This window comes from Lissotriton helveticus, chromosome 12, assembly GCF_964261635.1.
Source record: "Lissotriton helveticus chromosome 12, aLisHel1.1, whole genome shotgun sequence".
Lineage (NCBI taxonomy): Eukaryota > Metazoa > Chordata > Amphibia > Caudata > Salamandridae > Lissotriton > Lissotriton helveticus.
In genome coordinates this window covers 365,314,482-365,335,179 of record NC_136073.1, presented here as the reverse complement: position 1 = coordinate 365,335,179, position 20,698 = coordinate 365,314,482, and the positions used below count along the sequence as shown (strand labels likewise).

The window sequence follows — 20,698 nt, the reverse complement described above, 5'->3', positions numbered from 1 at the left end:
GCGGATATATCCTTTGGTCTTAATAATAGGCCTGGCTGGAGTTCGCCGAGTGACTATACAAATCCGCTACACTGGGGAGTGCCGCAAATGGTGGAGTGCGTTGGGTCACGCCATTCACGCAGATTTTTAGCACAGGGTGTTTGTCCCACGCTGGAAAATCAGCGTGAACGGCACCAAGTGCAAGGCAAGATGGTGCTGCTTCTTTTGATCACTCAAATAGATTTTTTACTTGAGCTGCATCTTCCTCAACACAAATGGATGATTTCTCAATGCAAGCGGCCACGAGTATCCACCACTGACCGCGTTGAGAAATCTCGCTGGGAAATGGTCTAGATTTGGATTTTCTTCGCTTACTCTCGCCAACTTAACGTCGGGAAGCGAGGGAAAAAAGCAGAGCAGAGTTTATCAGAACTCCGCATGCTCCCCGGAGCGCGGAGAACTCCGTAGACTTCGAGAACGGAGAGGAGTTAACTGCCCAGGCCTACTTAATAACTGTGATGTACTGTCAGATCAGTTCAAAACTTGTATAAGTGATCTTGTAATTCCATTTCTATGCTTTCAAAAACATACTGATAACCTGCTGATGTGGTAATGTGATTAATCAGTAGCATATAAAAAAGTTAGTTAGTTGCAGAAGTGCTATTGCTGCAACCGAATACACCACACAAATAGAAAGGTAGCGTTTGTTCTGTGTGGTATGATCAGTGTTATGGAAACATTTGTTAAAGTACATGCTAATAAGCAAAAAACAAAAGTGATATAATCTAACAAATCTATAACTTTTAATATTTGACGAAGGTAGTGGGTCACGTTTGAAGCAAATATCCTTATGCCCCTGAACATCATATCACAGAAGACAAGGACCCCTTTGCCATACAATTCTGTCTGTTTTACCTTGCTCACCCTTCCACTTTTCTAAAGCACCAGTTTTATCCACTTTCTCTCCACATCCAGATGCTTTTTATACTAGAGAAAACAAGGTCAGCACCTTTTGTTCTAGCCAAAGACTGGTTTTAAAATCCTCTTTCTTTCATTTCTCCTCGAAAACACTAGCACAGGAAAAAACACACATTATCCCCAATTGTCGGAATCCAGAAATTTAGGGTCAGGAAAGGGAGAGCAGCTTTTGCAATTTAGCGGTTTTTTCGACAGTATGTCAGTCATACAAAGTGTTTCAGAAATACAGAAGCTCAAACGTTCTGTTAAAATAGTATGCAGTTCACTTGTTTGTAAATAAGTCGTCACTCCACACAACAACAAAAAAAATGTTTTCGATGTCAACATTTGAAAAAAGCAAGTCTCGCTCTTGCACTTTGCGATGAATGGATGACACAAGTTTCAAAACGTCAGTGTCTATAGATCACTTCAACAAACAATGTGTCCAAGCCTTATTTTTTCAGACTTCAAAATCTGAAAATTGTGAAACTTCACGTTAACAGCTCAATAGGCAGACACATGAACTGCTTAATGACGGGTTTGAATAAAAAACGGGGACAATGGATGAAGCAAGTGAGGCATCGATATTTTCATTTACATTTATTTTTGCAGCATATTGGATTCTGCCAACTAGAAGAAAATGTACCCGTCAGAAAGTCATCTCTAAGTCGACCATTTGATGAAAAGAACAAATATTGCAAATAAAAATAATTGTAAGGCTTGAGCCAGCTCTCGTGTGCATCATTTAATAGACTATAATGTACTAGATTGAAATAATTTCAAATATTAAGGACATCTTTTTTATGTTATCGTCCTTACCATACAGATACACATATGTTGCATACATTACATGCTACATATTTTGAAACCTGTGCTCATGTTATGGCCTACTGTGCCAATCCGGACCTTTGACTAGGCTTCCACCGTCAGTGTCTTGCTGCCTGCCTCTGAGCAAGAAAACCTTCCTTAAAGAATAACATTCAAACACTGCACGCGTCAAGGAAAGCGCAGAGAGAATGTCATTGAGGGCAGCCAGCCAATCACAGTCATGGAAAACCTACTTCACTTCCTCTGGACTGAGAAAGAAAGGAGCAACGATGGACAAGTCTTCTTTGCTGGCACTGTGGCAGGTAAGCAGGTCAAGAAGACACCCATCTGACAGTACACCTGGGCCTTTGAATATCTCTGCTTGGGCCACCACCCTTCAGCAGCCCTAGTTGCCAGCCCAGGACAGTCCGCTCTTAGCAGCGGCTGCCCCATTATGGCAGAGGAGCATCGCCCCACTGCAGATGAAAAATAAAACTATAACAGAACAAGTTTATTAATGTTTTATTTCTCACTGACAGCCGACACTGTCGAGTCTAGAGCGGAGCTGGGCTGTGCTCTCTTGGACAGACAGCAGCACTGTAAGTGCGCATGTCAGTTTAGCCGGCCGTCTTAGGAAGGCCAAACTGACATGCGCACTTAGATCTCTCCAACCCAGCTAGATTGTACAGCCGGGTGGAGAAAAGGCACAGGCTCTCAGTCTCCTAGTGAGCACAAAACCGGGCCGCTGACTGGGTGAGGAGTCTGGGAGCCTCTTGCATCAGTGGCTTTCTAGAGTGTCTGCACCCCCAGACACACTGCTACAAAAGCAAACCGATATGACCACTGTGGAGAGTCCTAGACTTGGGATCATATTGATAAATACAGTCCACCCACAAAACAGGGAGGATGGGATGGTCGATGAGGAGTCTCCGGCTAGATAGAGTCTCTACCAGAAAGAGTGGTACCAAAGGTAGGTAACTTGTTCTTCTAGCTGCAGATTCCTCACCTTAGGAATAGATACCATAGCAGTACCTATTTGGAGGAGGGTCTGTGAATGGACTCAAACCAGAAATACCTGCAGAACAAAGCGGGTAAAGTGCCCTTCACTGTGAACTCGACTGTCCAGGCAGAAGTGCTTTATGAATGTACAGAAAGACGGCCCTATAACCATCTGGCAAATGTTTGGGACAGAGATTCCTCATGCCACTGCAGTGATAGTAGCTTTGGCCCTAGTAGGATGAGCATGCAGTCCAGCTGGAGGCTGCTTTTTGACCAGTGCACAGCAGATCTTAATGCAGAGCACGACCCAAGGGGAGATGGTTCTCTTCTGCATAGCCTTTACTTCCTTCACTCCAGAGAACCCCACAAAGAGCTGAACGTCCAGCTGGTGGTCTTTGGTGCAATCAATATCAAAGTGGAAATCTCCCCTGAGGTCCAAATGATGGAGTGTCTCCTCCTCCATAGAGGGGTGAGGCAGAGCATAGAACGGTAACAGGGTGACGTTTTGACTGAACGGCGTCACAACTTAGACAAGAAGGATGCCTGAATCCACAAAACCAGCTTGTGTGGTAAAAAGGTGGTATACAACAGATTGAAACAGAGAGCCTGAAGTTCACTCACACCCCACATTACAGTTAAGGAGACGAGAAACACTGTCTTAAAGGAGAGAAGCCGCAAAGGGCAGCTATAAAGCAGTTCAAAGGGAGTGCACATCAGAAAAGTGAGGATCCCACTGAGGCATGATAAAGGGAGAGAGAGGAAACAAATGTTGTAAATCCTTCAAAAAGAGCATAACACCTGGAGACAAACAATGAGGGCTGATTCAGCAACCACAAGAAGGCTTAAAGAACCGAAAGGTATTCTTTAACTGTGCCCAGAGCAAAGCCTTGCTGAGTTAGGGCCAAAACAAAAACAAAAAAAAAATCAGGCAACCTCGCCGGGAGGAGCTCTATCAGCTGAGCACTGCACCAAGCCACCAATTTATTCCAACAATAGGCGTATACAGTTTCTGTGGCGAGACGCCAGGCTGCCAAAATGACAATGACCTCCATAGGAAGATCGAAGGTGTTCTGCTGTCATCGCTCAAACTCCAAGCATGAAGGTGGAGATTGCAAAGGACCGGGTGCAGAACAATGCCTTGCTGCTGCAACAGCAGGTACTCCTGGAGGGGTATCCTAATTGGAGTACAGCTGCTCATGCCTAGGAGTCCAGGATAACAATCTCTGTACCCAATCTGATGCCAATAGGATGACTTGGGCCCAGTCAGTCCTGACCTTCTTAAGAAATCTGGGAAGGAGTGGTATCAGCAGGAAAGCATGCAGAAATCCTGAGTTCCACTCGAGGATGAACACTTTCTGACTGAGAGACACATTGGAAACGGCAATGCACAGGACGGCCCTATAACCACCTGGCAAATGTCTGGGACAGAGATTCCTCATGCCAAGAGTTAACTTATTCTTGGTGGTGCTGACAGATTGAGCCAAGATTCTCTACCTATTCGTGCAAGAAACCTTGTTCCACCTCCAGATGTACCTACCGCTCATGATCCGCTAGGGTCATGGGGTGAGCTTGTCCGCACTGGCATTCAATGATCCTGCCAGGTGGCTTACCATGAGGAAAATTCCTTGGAGGTCCAGCCAATTCCAGAGGCGCAGGGCCTCCTTGCACAGGGTCCATAACTCCACCCCTACATTGATGGATGGAGAAATACATGGCTGCGGTGATCTCCTTGACCACCTGTATCAGCCTCCCCTTAATAGATGGAAGGTAGGCTTTCAATACCAAGTGGGTGGCCCTTGATTCCAGAAGGGTGATAATGAACTGGACCTCCACGGTAGACTCAAAGCCTCTGATTTCCATCTCTCCCAGATGGCCATCCCAACCCAGAAGGAATGCATTGGTCCCCACTGTAACCTCCAAATATGTGCTGCTATCATAACCATCATTTTCGTGAACACCATAGGGGCACTGGTGAGATCAAAGGGAATCACAGCAAACTTAAGGTGCTCCTGTCCCACCACGAACTGCAGTTAGTGCCACTGGGCCTGCAAGTATATGAAAATAGACATCCTGTAGGTCTAACACCACCATCAAGTCTTCCAGGGCAGAGGACAGACAAGACCTGACCCAGTATGAGCATTTTGAATTTCTCATTCTGGCAGAAGGCATTGAGGCAGGTCTAAAATCAGACTAAGGCATGTGTCCTTTTGGAGTACTGGAAAGGAGTGGGAATAATAACCACAGCCTACTTCGGACACTGGCACTCACTCATAGCCTCTATGGCCAAAAGGCCTTGAACTTGTTAAGGCAAAACAGAGAGATGGTCCTCCTTCAGATGCTAGGGAGTGTGGTGGAAGGTGTGGCGGCGGGGCAAGAAAGGGCAGGGCATAGCCCTTTCGAATAATTTGCAGAACCCTCCTGTCTGATGTACGGCTTGCCAACCAGGCAAGAAAGGTCGGATCTTGCCTCACGCCCGGTGGTATATAAGTATATATCTGTTTTATTTATACAGCACAAAAAAAGTTTACGATGGGCTGCACACTTTAAATCGGAGGGGTTGGAAGATGATTTAGGACACTATACATCATGGTATATTATACCTTAAATCCTACGGCTACACAAGGTTTAAAACAGTAACTATGTTTTTTTTTTACATATTTCCAATAAAGCCATGAAGTAATCTATGATGACATAAACGGTACTGAAACTCACAAAACAACAAACAAGGTAAAAGTGGGATGCTAATTAATAGAAACAATAACATTAAGTAATCGAGTCTGATACAAAAATAATATTCTAGTTCAGAAAACAACCCATCACATGACCCTGTAACAAAGAGAACTGAGTTTAAATGTCACAGGGGTTATTTCCAAACTGTGCAGCAACCAGTGGCACACACTGGTAGGTCCACTATCATTCCCCTCCCACCCCCCCCCCCCTCCCACCAGTAAAAGGTTCCCAATGACTCCCTAATGCGCCATGTCACACTGAGCACTTGGAGAACAAGGTTTGCAACTCCCAGATGCCCTTCAAAGATGAACCCCGTGAAACATGAAGCGCCATCTTTTAGCGTGACCAATTGCTGGAAAGATGGCGGCAGATTCGTCCCAAGGTATTAAGAGCCATCATAGAGTCCCCCCTGATGCGATTTACCTTATCAGCCTGCCGCATGTAGCAATAAAGGATTCCGCGAAGGCATTTGATGGCCGAGTGCTCGAGCTCGTGAGTCCGTCCCTTGTCGTCATCGATGCGCCTGTGGAAGAGAGATAACCCGTGAGGCAGGGCAGGGATGCGCTTCAAAGACATTAAAGCAAATGAAACGGCGCCATGTTCACGGTCTTCTCCTCAGGCACTATGTCATTGTTATTGCGGACCTATCATGACGTAGTATTAATGTGGCACACGGGGGAGGCTGTAGGCCAGCGCATCTCAAACCCCATTCTCTCTCTCTCTCTCTCTCTCTCTCTCTCTGCACGTGCAATGACTTACTCCTTTAATGAGGAATGGACGTGCAGAGGTAGGTGATTTTAATAATTTTATAACAGGGTCAGGTCTTGGGGGAATACAAAAGAGACAACTTAGAAATATAAATCATCCTGACAAAAGGCACGGTTTTATGAGGCAAAAACGTGTTCCTAAGCTTTACTGTGACCAGCCGCGGCCCGTGCAGGTAAGAGCCGTGGGGCGTTGTAGCCGGGATTTCAACATACGACCACGAGGGAAAATTAAATAAATAATTAATTTTCCCTCGTGGCCGTATGTCGAAATCCCCCCCCCCTCCCTCCCCCTCAAACCGGCCCCACCTGCATGGGCCACTGCTGACTGTGACGCACAGAATAGGGATGTCTTAAGCAGTAGCACTGTCTGCAGGCCACTTCCCTTCAGGAACTCGCTTTCTGGTGGTTACTCTCTCTAAACGCAGATCCCCTTCACCTTTAGACTATGCCCCAGGTGGGAGACTGGATCCAGAGAGTTTTTCAGCAAAGCTTCTCAGCCCAGTAGATGGTGTTATGTGGAACCATGTTGACGCCAAACAATTCTGGAGGTGACAGGGCAGAGCCACACATAAGCACTACCCGTATTTTTTTTTTAATCTGTTTTGTATTGTTTTTCAAAACAACTTGTGGCAATCAAACATCAATCATTAGAATCTGTACAATACATCTTACTATTATGCTATGTTATCTCCGCACACCCCCATCAATATAATCCAACAGTTCTATTCAATTATGGTTCATTATTATACACTTCTCTACATACATTTTAATTTTCGTATTCGTGTATCATTCTTGGTCTTACAGTCAACTATTTATCTCCAATGCTTAGTCGATTGATCCATAAAAATAATAATAAGCCAACTCAACCAAACTCCCTTTCCCGTCCCTCTGCCACCGGTGTGTCCAAATTTCTGATCGCACATATCTGTAATATTGTCGGTTCCTTCACACCAAGTATCAAAATAATAAGGGGACAATACCTTCTGTTCGTTAATCATCTCACATTATCCTGTTATTGCACCACAGTGCTAACCTTTGAGTTCCTTCGTGGCACTTTATCAACCATGGTGATCCCAATTGGGCCTCCCTGACTGAGCTTACCTCTGAGTCAGTCTTGGGCGTCTGTAGCGCAACTACTATGGTCTCCCACGCCCTTGCTGCCTCCATCGCCTTCTGATTATTAGCCCGTATAGCTTGTTGCAGTCGAACTGTACTCTTGCTCCTTGCCCATTTGACCAATTCCGATTTGCATCTCTCTACACTGGGCCCTCGCCTTGTTTTCCATTGTGCTGTGATCTCCCTCTTAGCCAATAGTAAGCCTAGATCCAGAAATGTACTAGTTATTCTTGTTTTGGGAGTATGCGGACACCAGTGCAGTAAACAGGTGCAAATTACCGGTTCTATGTGGCGCTCCGTAACACCACAGACCAGGTCGACTACCTCCCCCCCAATACGTTCTTAGCTCCCCACAGCTCTACATCATGTGATGTAACTCCGCCCCCCCAAGTTATAGTGTGGGCACTGGGCAGTATCTATTTGAAAATACTGATTAATCTTGGCTGGGGATAAATAAGCCCTATGTAGTATAAAGAAGTGTATTAATTGAAATCTGGCATTCCTAGTACTCTTCCAGGCCCTCCAAATCAGTTGTGTCCATGTCTTTTCGGGTATTACCTTCCCAAGGTCCACCTCCCACTTCCCCTGTAACTCTTGCAATGGCTGCACGCCTTCTGTGACCAGTCGCCTGTAGAGACAAGTAACAGCTTTAAACGTCCCCGCTGCCATCACCACATATTGGCACGCCATAGAGGTCTGCGGTTCTGACAACCCTTCCCTCCAATGATGTTGTATTGCCAAGACTAGGGCTGCATGCAACAAGTAATCCCCTCGCGGGAAGTCATACCTTTCCTGCAGCGCCTGATTTGGCAATAATACCCCGTCTTCATATAAATCTCCCATTGCCTGCACACCCATCGTCTCCCATTCTGCCAATGCCGACCAGTCCCCCCCATGTGGGAGAGCAGTACACATACCCAAGGGAATCTCCGGGGCGTACGGACGAATAATTCCAGCTCTACGCTGACTCCGGTTCCAACATTGTCTCAGCGTCCGTTCCTCAGCAGTGAGTGATCCAAGATGCAAGTGTTGCTGAAGTATTATAAATGATATCACATGACGTGGAAGCCATCTTCCCTCCGGACCATCTGGGCCCCTAAACTCTTGAGCCACCGCTTGGGTGAGCCATTGCAACTGTTCGAAATCTGGTATGCCAGGCCCCTGTTTGCTCTCAGTCGCATCATTGTGGTCAACGCTACCCGCCTCCTGCCGCTCCTCCACAAGAAACCACTAACTATGGACCGAAGCTGCCTAAAGACTGCCCCCAGTATCCAAATCGGCAACGTCCTAAAGTAGTACAGCAGACAGGGGAGCGCCACCATCTTCAGGAGAGCCACCCTGCCGGCTACCGAGAGTGGTAAAGCACTCCAGAAAGCCAGGCTACCTCGTAGTCCTCGCCCGGCTCTGGCCACATTTCCTTCCAGCAAATCAGCAGGCGTATATTATATATTAGTCCTGAGATAAGGCAAGCAGTTTGGTTCCCACCGACTGCCCGCCCCTGAACAGGGCCTGCCTCTGATGGAATCACCGGGAAAAGACAAGTCTTCCCCCAGTTCACCCTCAGTCCTGAAATCCCGTCAAACACCTGGAGGAAGTTTGTCGCCCCCTCCAGAGCCGCCCTGTATCGGCCAGGAAAATAAGTAAATCATCAGCATACAAGGATATATGCTGCATGTCACCACGCAGGGCTAATCCCTGATAATGTCGCCCTGGTCTAGCATGCGCGGCTAATGGATCAATGGCCAACGCAAACAACAGCGGCGATAGTGGGCATCCCTGTTGTGTTCCCCGACCTACTGAGCAGGGGGAAAAGACCACCATCCCTGTCCGCACCTGTGCTGTCGCTGCGCTGTAAAGTAACCCCATCCACCCCACAAATGCCTGACCAAGGCCAAAAGCGTGCATAACTCGAAACAGGTAGGGCTACTCCAGGCTATCAAATGCCTTCTCTATGTCCACTGAGAGTACCGTGGCAGTGGGAGCATCCCCATGATCCTCGTCCAGTATGCGGAGGAGGCGTTGTATATTAGTGGGCGCTTTCCGGGTCAGGCAAAAACCTGCCTGGTCACGGTGAACCAGTTGTAAAATATAGGAGGGGAGCAGAGCCGCTAGTATCCTACTCAATATTTTGTAATCTGATGTCAGCATAGATAACGGGCGGTAAGCTGACCTGTCTAAGGGGTCCTTTACAGGTTGGATAATGATAGCCTCTCACATGGAGGCTGGAAGCTTCCCCACCTTCCACGCCTCCTTATAAACCACCAGCAGTTTAGGAGCAAGTAAATATCTATAGGTAGGCCATCTGTGCCTGGCATTTTATTACGCGCTATGTGTTTAATGGCACACCGAATTTCCCCCAATGTAATCTCCTGCTCCAATAAATCAGCTTGCTCCTCCTCTAACCTTGGTAACGTTATATCCGACAAAAACTCTTCCAGGGTGTCGTCAGTAATCCTCAACTTACTCCTATACAAGTCGTCATAATAATCTAAAAACAATCAGTTAACCCTTCGCTGGGTATATACCGGTGTTCCTAATGAAGAATTCAACGCTAATAGAGGCGTACCTCAAGGAGCCGAGTTGGCCAGCCAGGCCAGCAGCGTGCTTACCTTGTCCCATTCCGCATGCCCCCTTGCCAGGTAAGCTCTGATCGTAGCAACGCAGCCTGTCTACCTGGGTCGCCACCTCCTCTCTGGCCCCTGATATTTCTCCTTGCGCCCCTGGATTCTCAGGCCGTGCCCTATCCACCACTCTCAGTCGGTGTTCTGACGATTCTATGTCTTACAACAATGCCTTCCGTACTCCCACCATTTAGGTAAGGAACATTCCCCTCACTACCACTTTGAAAGCGTCCCATTCCAGTGCTAAGTTTGACGCCGTTACTTCATTTTCAGTAAAGTATTGCACGATTCCCATTTCAATTTCTGTGCGGAAGACAGAGTCTTCCAGCACCTCTGGTCTTAGTCGCCACGTCGGTATCACGGGTCTCTCTTGGACCCAGCTAATCGTCAACAATAGTGGATTATGATCTGATATTGTTCTCACCAAGTATTCACTGTGTACTACTTTTGCGTGTACGTCCGGTGTGCACAATATGGCGTCCAATCGCACATGCAGTTTGTGTAGTGCAGAGAAGAAAGAATAGTCACGTTCCTCTAAATGTTGCGTTCGCCACGTGTCTATGAGCCCCCATCTATCCTGCCAGTCCCTTCTAATTTGGGATATTCTGTGTATAGGGGCTTCAGGTAGTGGTGGATGTGACCTATCCATATTAATATCAGTTATTGAATTGAAATCCCCTCCCAATATCACTGGGTCAGTCAGGTAAGGTGCCAGTTTACCCGACATATAATTGAAAAAAGCCACCTGAGCAACATTAGGGGCATATATGCTACACAAAGTTACAAGCAATCCATTCAGATGCCCCCCACTACCACAAACCTCCCATCTGGGTCAGCCAAGTGACGGGTCATCAGGAAGGGGACTCCAGCCCTAATCCATATTAGCGTTCCCCTAGCAAAAGCTGAATACTTTGTTGAATACACCTGCCCCCGCTATCTACGCTGCAGTGCACTGCCCTCTGCCCTATTAATATGGGTTTCCTGAAGGAGGGCTATGTGTACCCCCCTACGCACCAAGTAAGCATGTACCCTGTGGCGCCTCCCCATTGTGTGCATCCCCAGTACATTCCACGTTATACATTTTAAATCAAGCATCGTCCCCATATTGGTCCTCAGCCCCTGTAAACCTCTGTACTACTTCCATGGACTCACCAGTGTTCCCTACTTCTCAAAAAAAAAAACGCAAAATTCCCCAACAACCCCCTCCCAGAACAGGTCCTAACAATCCAGCACCCACCCAAACTCTCACCTAAATTGCCTCCCTGGTGGCTACCAGAGAGCCTCTAATTACAATAGTAAGGGGGGTGACTAAGGGCCTAGTTGGTCCGATTCACAATATCTCAATCATTCTTGTGCCGGACCCCACTCCTGATAAGGCCGGAGGTTCTGCTGTAGCACCTCAGATTAAGGGAGCCCCACCCCAAGGCCTCCGGCCAGCATCGCTGATAAGATCTCAATTGCACCCACATCAATGAAAGGAATTGTCACTAAACAAGAGCACCCTCAAGTCCTTGGAAAAGTCTTACTGTACTACCCATCAGTGATCTCATCGGCAGTTCCAGGTGTAACATGTGGCACCGTAACATTCAATGATCCGAATCTTCAGAAGCTGTCCCCACCGATCCCTTTTCAGAGTCCGTCGCCCCCCCCTTGATTCCGGTCCCCGTTCTTGAGTTATCGCCGTCACTGCTTGTAATGCCGCCAATCTCTCCTTTTCCGTCTGAGATACCGTTGGCTTCTGGGAGCCAGGACGGCGTCTTTCAGGGTGCCATGGTCTGGTAGGCTCCAGGCTGCGACCTGCCTTGCCCCATCCCGCTCTATATGATTCCAGCCAGTCCCATGCTTACTCAGGGGTATTATGAAAGAAGGTTTTTCCCGTCCAGGACTACCCTCAAGCGTGCCAGAAAGATCAGTGAATGCTGTAATCCTTCAGTGCAGAGTGCTTTCTTGACTTCCAAGAAGGAGGCCCGATGGCGTTGCACTTCGAATGTGTAGTCAGGGAACAATATCACACTACTATTTACCTTGAAGGGGCCTATGGTGCGTGCCTTATTTAGAAGCAGGTCTCTGACTTTGAAATGGAGCAGGTGTGCCACCACTGGTCTGGGTGGCCGCCCAGGTGCTAACAGACAAGCCGGCACCCTGTGCGCTTTCTCCAAAGTATAGAAGGGGGGGACAAGCCCTCAGGGGCAACTTCAGTCCTTAACCAGGCTTTCAAGTAATCCACCATTCTGGTCCCTTCCTCCCCTTCGGGGAGCCCTACCACCCACACAATATTTCTTTTGTTCCGCCTTTTAGCATCTTCAGTACTCCTCCCTAGGGGTTGTAAGCGACGATGCACTTCTCCCAACTGTACCTCAAACGCCTTCTGTGCTGGTTCCAGAACCTCCAAGGTAGCTTCTGTTTGTTTCACCCGATCAGCCGGTTTTGCATGGTCTGTGCAACGGAGGCCCAGTCCTAATGTCACGTGCACTATGTCCTGTTGAAGGGAGTCTCTGGTGTCCGTGATGGCCTTAAATATCACCACCACTTGTTGCTGCATCATCCCCTCCATTTGAGGCTAAAGCACCTCTTGCTTCCGGTGTTCTGCTGCCTCATCTTCATGCTTCGGGGGTGCTCCCTCCTGCTTGCCCCGCGGTTTTCCCATAGTAGTCTGCTCCGCAGGTCGATGGCCCCGCCGGTCTTCTGATGCGTCCCCCTCTCTTCCTCAGCACCACTCGTAGTCCCAGAGCAGTTCTCGTTATTACGGGGTGTACTCTCCCCGACCCTCAATATGGGTTGGCCACCGCTCAATTCCCAAGCCTTGTAAGACACTCCCCTGGCACCCGATCGTCCTCCGCGGTACTACTCGGTGACGCACCCATCCACACTTGATGTGGCAGGTGCGGGCATCCCCGGTTCTACTCTTCCATATGTCAGTGCCAGATCGGAGGGTCGCAGTGAGCTCCACCTCGATAGTAATGCTCCTTGTGAAGGGCCTTATCTGTGCACACAGCGCTGTCCAGCAGTATGGGTTTCACCAGGCTCCCAGCACATATCCGCTGGCCGTATCCGCCCGCAGGCTGTGACTGCCTTGTTCTACCCCACTGCCACGTCTAAAGTTTTTCTCATTGGCACCAGTGCTAACAGACTACCACCACCGCGCAATCACGGCAGGGAGCGGGATCCCACACTGCGCTCCCACCGCAGAAGATCAGCCCAAGTGCCAGGACCAGATGATACCCTCACCGCCCACGGCCCCTTCACCCGCTGCTCCGTTGCCTCCTCCTTCGTTTGGCAATGGCGATGCTCCCATTTAGCCCCACTGCCTCTTGGATCAGTATCCAGGGGCCTCCACCAATTCCGCTGACGTCTGAACCATTCCTCCTGGAACAATACTCTCGATGGTCCCTTAGACAGAGTCCTCACCTCCTCAATCGCACTGCACCGAGCGTCTCCCAAAATGGCGGCCCGAACCTCCGGACGACCACTCAGCTGTCCCCACAGTCTGGAAATTCAGGCAGGCAAGGTCCCAATCAAAGCTCACCAAGTTCCCCTCTGCATCATGCACCGATGAGGCCTGCGCTACCCCTCCACCTCCACAGCTGTTTCGGCCTCTCTACACATCCCCGGGGTGGGGCGGGGGGGTCGATCCGCTTCACCAGTCCCAGCTGTCCCAGCAACGCTGCCTCAGTTGAACTCCGGGGTCCACACCAGGAGCGGCACCGGCGGTCTCCTGCTGCCCTTCAAGCGATCCTCCGCACTTCGGTCCCGCTGTCCCAGCCTCGCTCACGGCATCAACGTTGTCTTTCTGCAGCCGCACCCGGCGCCATTTTGATTTCGCTCTGGCCGGGCTCTCCTTTCTTCTCGGTCTCCGATTCTTAGCAGTGCCGTCGCCCCAAATGGAATCTGTCGGGGGCGCTCTCGGAGCAGCGCACCTCGATTCCGGGTTGTTTCAGGAGCAGTACAGGCTCCCTGATCAGAAAAAATGACTGGGTCGGCGCAGAGCTCCCAACTCATGCGACCGTCCTCATCGGCACCTACGCCACGCCCCCATAAACTCCACCGTGTGCTGATTTAGGTTTGTTTTCTCTTCCACACTGTCGGACGCGGCACCTAAAACATGTGTGTGTTACAGTGTAACCTTGGACCTTTTTGGAGGTTTAACAGAGGCCGCTCCCCAGAATGGGGAGGTGGGAGGGCAATGAGGAATCTTCAGTTAAATAAAAAATCCACCAGAAGGAGCGTTGCTGAAGGTAAATAGCTTCCAGAGAGTGTTGCTGCTTACGGTGTACCTCTTCTAATGGATACTTCCAACTCCAGATTTCTCACCTTTAGAATAGATACCATAGCAGTTCCTCCTAAAGGTGCACGGTCTTTGCAGTGGAATTAATCTTAAAAGTCCTGCAGAAATAAATGGACATAGTGCCCTTCCCACTGGAGCTGGCAGTCAAGACAGTAGTGTTTCATGAACACATGCAACACTGTCCATAAATGCCACAGCTTGGCAAATGACAGGCACTTCTCACACCAACATAATCATAGCCGACTTGGTCTTGGTGGAGTAGGCACTTAGACCCTCAAAGTGCTGTTCCTTGACCGGTGTGCAGCAGATCCTGATGCAGAGGGCCATCCACCTAGAAATGGTCCTCTTCTGCACAGACTTCCCTTTCTTTGCTCCAGAAAACCTCACAGATGACTGGCCACTCAAGGGTCCTTGACACTAGCAATTTAAAAGCTTAAAGCTCCTTTGGGTCCAACAGATGTAGCCTCTCCTCCTCTTTCAAAGGGTGAAGGGGAGAAAAAAATGTTGGAAGAATGATTAACTACCCAATGTGATAGTCACAAACTTAGGGGAAAAGGCCACCCTAGTCCTTAGCGCCAATGTGTTTGGGAAGAAGGCAGTGCATGGCGGTTTCAATGAAAGAATCTGCAGTTTGCCAACATGACCAGCTAACAATCACAATATTTAAAAAAAAAAAAATCTTTTTATTACTTTCCAACACAAATAGACATGAGGATGGGCAACCGCTTCTACATAAAGCACGACAAATAGAAATAAAGGAGGCATTTGACATGGCTTCTACAATCAAGATAAATCAACTAGCCTGGACCGACCCATTGGCGAGGAGTCCCTTATTATAACAAGCAATACAATGGCAAGTCATCCACATAATACCAGGCTACTATGTCGTAATGTCTTGAGTGCCAAGTCCATTCCGGACCCCATCCTCAGGTCCCCCCGCCCCGAAATCCCCCCCCCCCGCGCCAGCGCTATGATCTTAAGGCTAAGTGTAATCAAGTGGTAAATCGTAACAGTTGGGTTCAACAGGTGACATAATTCTAACAGCATTATCAGACATTCTGACTATTATGAAAGCCAGGAATCGCCTCACGCGCTTGCTCCTCAGTATCAAAGTATCTATACTATTAGTCCTCATCCACAGTTAGCAAGCTCATCTCTGAGTCAGTTTCCAAATCTGTCGCCTTAAGCGCTATCACAAGGGCCTCCCATGCTCACGCCGCCTCCAATGCCCTGTCATTATGGGACCTGTGGGCCTGTTGCAGGCGAACTGAACTCTCACTGTTTGCCCACGCAAGTAAAGCAGTCTTCCATCTAAGGTAGCTAGGCCCCACCGCGGCTTTCCAGTGGGATGTAATTTTCCTCTTAGCAAGTATCAAACCGAAGTCCACAAATTTACTAGTCAATTTTGTTTTGCTAGTATGTGGAAACCAATGTAGCAAGCAAGTCCCCTTATCTGGAGTAATCTGTTGTCCTGTTACACTACAGAGTAAAGCGATTATCTCCTCACAGTATGTACCCAACTGCGGGCAGTCCCACAGCATGTGCAGTAGATCCGCGTCCCCCAATCTACATCAGTGACAACGTGCCGTATTAACATGGAAATATTGGTTGATTTTTGCCGGTATAAGATACGCCCTATGCAGAATGAAAAATTGGATCAATTGGAATCTGGCATTCCTGGAGCCCTTCCATGCCCTTTTAAGTATTTGCATCCAGGCCGCGTCGGGTATCTCATTAGCTATATCCATCGCCCACTGCTCTCGTAGCCTCTGCAACGGTGCCAGCCCTTCTCCTAGCATGCGTTTGTACAAACAGGTGACCGCCTTATACGTGCCCGCTGCCATCACTACATATTGACATGCCTCGCTCATTGGTGGTTCCGAAAGGCCAGTGCCCCAGTATTTCTGGATGGCGGCAACCAGGTCCACGTGTATTAAGAAGTGGCTCAGTGGGAGGCCAAAAGTCTCCTGCAATGTGCCATAGGGCAATAGTACACCGTCTCCAAACAAGTCCCTCACCATCTGTAGGCCCAACGTTTCCCACTCCGCGAGGGCAGACCAATCCCCACCATGTGGCAGGGCCGTGCACATGCCCAATGGTATATCTGGGGTATAAGGTCGCTGCACCCCAATTCTATTGTGATAACGTTTTCAACAATGTCCACAGTCGATAAACCAACAGCTCGCAATCTTCACTGCAAGATCACAAACGACAAGACATGACGCGGCACATCTGGTTCAGACTCTCGCTCCGGCCCTCGAAACTCCTGTGCCACAGCCTGGGTGAGGTGCTGAAATTGTGCAGCCAAATAATATAATTCAAAATCGGGGACGGCAAGGCCCCCTTCAGCTCTTGGCCGCATCAAAGTATTTAACGCTACCCGACGCCTCCCTGATCCCCAAATAAAGCCCCCCATTGCAGAGCGGAGCTGCCTAAATAGTGCAATGGGTATTCGTATAGGTAAGGTCCGGAAAAAATATAGAAGCCGAGGAAGCGCCACCATTTTTAGCAGGGCTACTCAACCCGCCACCGACAGAGGCAGGGTCCCCCAAAAATGCATGCTGCCCTTAAGTCCCCTTATTGCCCTGCTTTTGTTACCTTCAAGAAGGTCTGCCTGAGTGTGATAAACGTGCGTCCCCAAGTAGGGAAGGCACCTAGGTTCCCACGCCAAACAGGCGGTAGGGTAGGTGGGTCGCATGCTCTGGCCACTGGAAATACACAATTCTTCGCCCAGTTGACCGGCAGGCCAGAGACATCTGCGAATCGGCTTAGCAAGGCACGCGCTCCCTCCAGTGCTCCTCTCGCATCTCTCAAAAACCACAAAAGATCGTCCGCATATAGTGAGATATAATGCGGCCGACCACTAAGTCTCAAGCCTCGGAACGCCCTCCCCATCCTAGCCCGCGTTGCCAATGGCTCCATGGCTAGGGCAAATAGCAGCGTGGAGAGTGGGCAACCCTGCCTAGTGCCACGCCCTATGGGGTATGAAGAAGAAATGATCCTACCAACCCTCACCCTAGCACTTGCCGATGAATATAATATTTCAGTCCAGCGGACGTACCCCTCCCAAAGCCCAAAGGCTTTCATGACTGAGAACAAATAGGGCCATTCCAGGCTGTCAAACGCTTTGGCAATGTCTACCGAGAGGACCACTGCCGTAGTAGCCTGCGTATGCTGCCAGCAGTATTGCGAGTCGGGATGACGCCGGTCTGTGTGAATGTACCAGCCGCGTCATAAAAGGAAGGAGTCGAGTAGCCAGCACACGACTCAATATCTTATAAATCAGTGGTGAGCATAGATAGAGGCCATTATGCTGACGGGTCGGTAGGAGTTTTCCCTGGCTTAAGGAGGGGGATGATAATGGCCTCCCTTGCGGAGGTCGGCAGTACGCCTCGCTGCTTGGCCTCTCCATACATCGCCAACAATCTGGGGGCTAGGGTGTCAATATAAGCCGAATAGAATTCGATGGGTAGCCCATCACTGCCCGGAGTTTTGTTGCGTGCTAACTGTTTAATGGCGCAACGGATTTCAGAAATCGTGATGTCCCGGCCCAGGGCCTTTGCCTGTTCCGCCTCAACGGTAGGCAGCTCTAGGTCCTCCAAAAACACCCGCACGTCCATCTCCCCGGTTTGCAATTGGCTCGTATAAAGGTCCGCGTAGAAGAACCGAAATCGATCGTTTATTTGATGCTGCGTGTACTCTAACCGTCCCGATGGTGAAGTCAGTGCCAGTATGGGCATGCATCTAGGGGTGGGATCGCCCAGCCACGCCAACAGGGTGCCCACCTTATCCCTTTCAGCATGCGCACGGGCCAAGTACGCTCTGTGGTCGAAGCACCTTAAGCGCTCCACAACCACTGCCACCGCTTCCCTCCAGGCCTGGACCGTGTCCCGTGTCTCAGAACCATTAGAGTGGGCTCTCTCGGCTTCCCTAAGGGCCTGCTCCCCAGTTTCAATTTCCTGCAGCAACAGCTTCCGCACTCCCACCCACTTAAGTAATACAAATCCCGCGGACCACTACTTTAAAAGCATCCCATTCCAGGGCGGTCGTCGTGACCGTACCTTCATTCTCCACCAAAAATTGTTCGATCCCTACTCCCAGCTCGCACGAAAGGCCGGGTCCTCCAGTAACTCGGGGCGCAGTTTCCAGATCGGAATCGCAGGGCGCTCCGCGACCCAACAGAAACTCACCAACAACGGATTGTGGTCCGAGATGGTGCGCGATAAATAGTCGCTCCCTATTGCCATAGCCGCCAGTCCGGGACTACACAAGACCACGTCGAGACGTACGTGCAAGTCATGCAAAGCCGAAAAGTATGAATAATCTCTATCGTCTGGGTGCTGCGCTTCGCAAACATCTACAAAACCCCAGTGAGCCTGCCACTGGACCCCGAGTTTCGCTAGTTTATGAATTGGGGCTGTAGGTAGTGGAGGGTGGGATCTGTCCATGGTCACGTCCGCAATAGAGTTAAAGTATCCGCCCATCAAGACCGGGTTCGTAAAATAATCTACCAGGGCGTCAGACAGACTCTCCAAAAAGGGCGCCTGTTTCACATTAGGGGCATAAACACTGCAGAGGGTCACCTCCAGCCCATAAAGGCGTCCTCTAACCACTGCATAGCGGCCCTCGGGATCTATCAGGTGGTCGATCCTTTGAAAGGGGACCCCAGCCCTAATCCAAATTAACACCCCTCGCACAAAAGCTGAATAAGTGGTGTAATAGAGCTGTCCTCGCCATCTGCGTTGCAGTGCCAACCCCTCTGTTCTATTTAAATGTGTCTCCTGCAGGAAAGCTATCTGCGCGCCTCTACGCACTAAGTAAGAGTGGACTTTATATCTACGCTGCATGGAGTGCAATCCCCACACATTCCAAGTCACACATTTCACATCAGGTAAGGGACCCATAGCATTGATGCAAAAAATACAGGAACCTCTTGTTCCCCCCTAGCCGCGCTGGCAGGTACCATTTCCCACTCAAACCATCCACTTCCCCCAACAATCCCATCCCACCCACAACATCTCCCACCCCCCAAGAACAGGCACTAACATAGTGAATCCCATCCAAACTAGCCCAACAATTGCCTTAAGCGATATAAAGGCAGACTAACTGGGGACCATCTGGTGGGGGCTGGATAGAGCCTAACAAGTAACCTGTAGTTAGTCAGTGCAATGCCCAGCTTCCGCCCCAGGAACCCCCAGCAATCCATCCCTCCTAGTACCCCCCCCAAGCATAATTCTACGTACCACAATGGCCTAAGCATTAGTCCATAATGTCCACAATGAGCCCAGCCCGGAGTCCCCCCTCATCATAGTGCAAACTGGTCCCCTAGGGAGCCCACAGCATCCACTTGTCCCCCATGCGCTCTGTGGACATCTAATCAGATCAGGCCCCCTCCCTCACATAAAACACAGAGTCTACTCATCCGTCAGGCCATCCGCCGTTCCCGGTGTGACCAGCGGCAAATGCACACTATCCAATGCTGAAGTGTCCGCCTCCGAAGTGTTCTTGCCATTCTCTGGGTCCGAGCCTCTCGGTGAGGCCAGCAGCAAGTCCCCAGAGATCACCGATACCGCTGCTAATGCTCCCCTGCGCTCCAACTCTGTTTGTGAGGTCGATGGTTTCCGCAGTCCCCGCCGCCGGCACCTTATACGCTGTGATCTTCGGGGCAGCGAGTCCTCAGCCAGTGCCCGCGCCTCCCGTTCTGGGCCATCCCTTCCAGCGCGATAAGATTCTAGCCATGTCCACGCATCCTCAGGCGTATCATGAAAACAGGTTTTCCCATCCAGAATTGTACGAAGTTTGGCCGGGAATAACATGGAGTATTGAATCCCCTCTGCCCGCAGTTCCTTCTTGACTGCTTGGAAGGTCGCTCGACGCCGCTGAGTCTCGAAATAATAATCCGGGAACAGAGTGACTTTACTATTGCCGACCTGAAAGGGGCCGTCCGTGCGAGCCTTTTGAAGAAGCAAGTCCCAGTCTCTAAAATGTAATAGGCGCGCCACCACTTGTCGAGGAGGGCGTCCTTGTTGCGGGGGTCTAGCAGGGACGCGGTGTGCATGCTCGAGAGTATAGAAGGCAGACAAGCCCTCAGGGGCCACCTCCGTTCTCAGCCAGTCCTCTAAGTACCGTACCATGTCTGATCCCTCCGTTTTCTCTGGCAGGCCCACCACCCGAATGTTGTTCCGCCTGTTCCTTCCTTCCGCATCCTCCGCACGCTTCTCTAGCGCTGCGATCCGGTCCAAAGCGCTTGACATCGTTGTGGCCAGTGTGGTCTGTGCAGGCGCTATCTCTTGGACTACGTCCTCCACATGTTTCACCAGGTCCAAAAGCTTCGAGTGGTCCGCCCGCAGGAGTCCAAGCCCCGTCGCCACCTGTGCAATGTCCTGCTGTAGGGCAGCACGTGAGTCCGCAATGGCAGAAAGGATCATATCCAGCTG

The 20,698-nt window shown here is 49.8% G+C and overlaps 1 protein-coding gene across 3 annotated transcripts in view; it reads right to left on the bottom strand.

Annotated features, from left to right (window-relative positions):
- PHKB (phosphorylase kinase regulatory subunit beta) overlaps nucleotides 1–20,698 on the bottom strand; it is a 1,437,099-nt gene that overhangs the window by 1,048,394 nt on the left and 368,007 nt on the right. For all 3 annotated transcript variants that reach the window (XM_078669366.1, XM_078669365.1, XM_078669367.1), the window contains one exon: nucleotides 5,896–5,995. In XM_078669366.1, coding sequence (XP_078525492.1) covers nucleotides 5,896–5,995 — 100 coding nt within the window. The remainder of the gene's footprint in view (nucleotides 1–5,895; nucleotides 5,996–20,698) is intronic.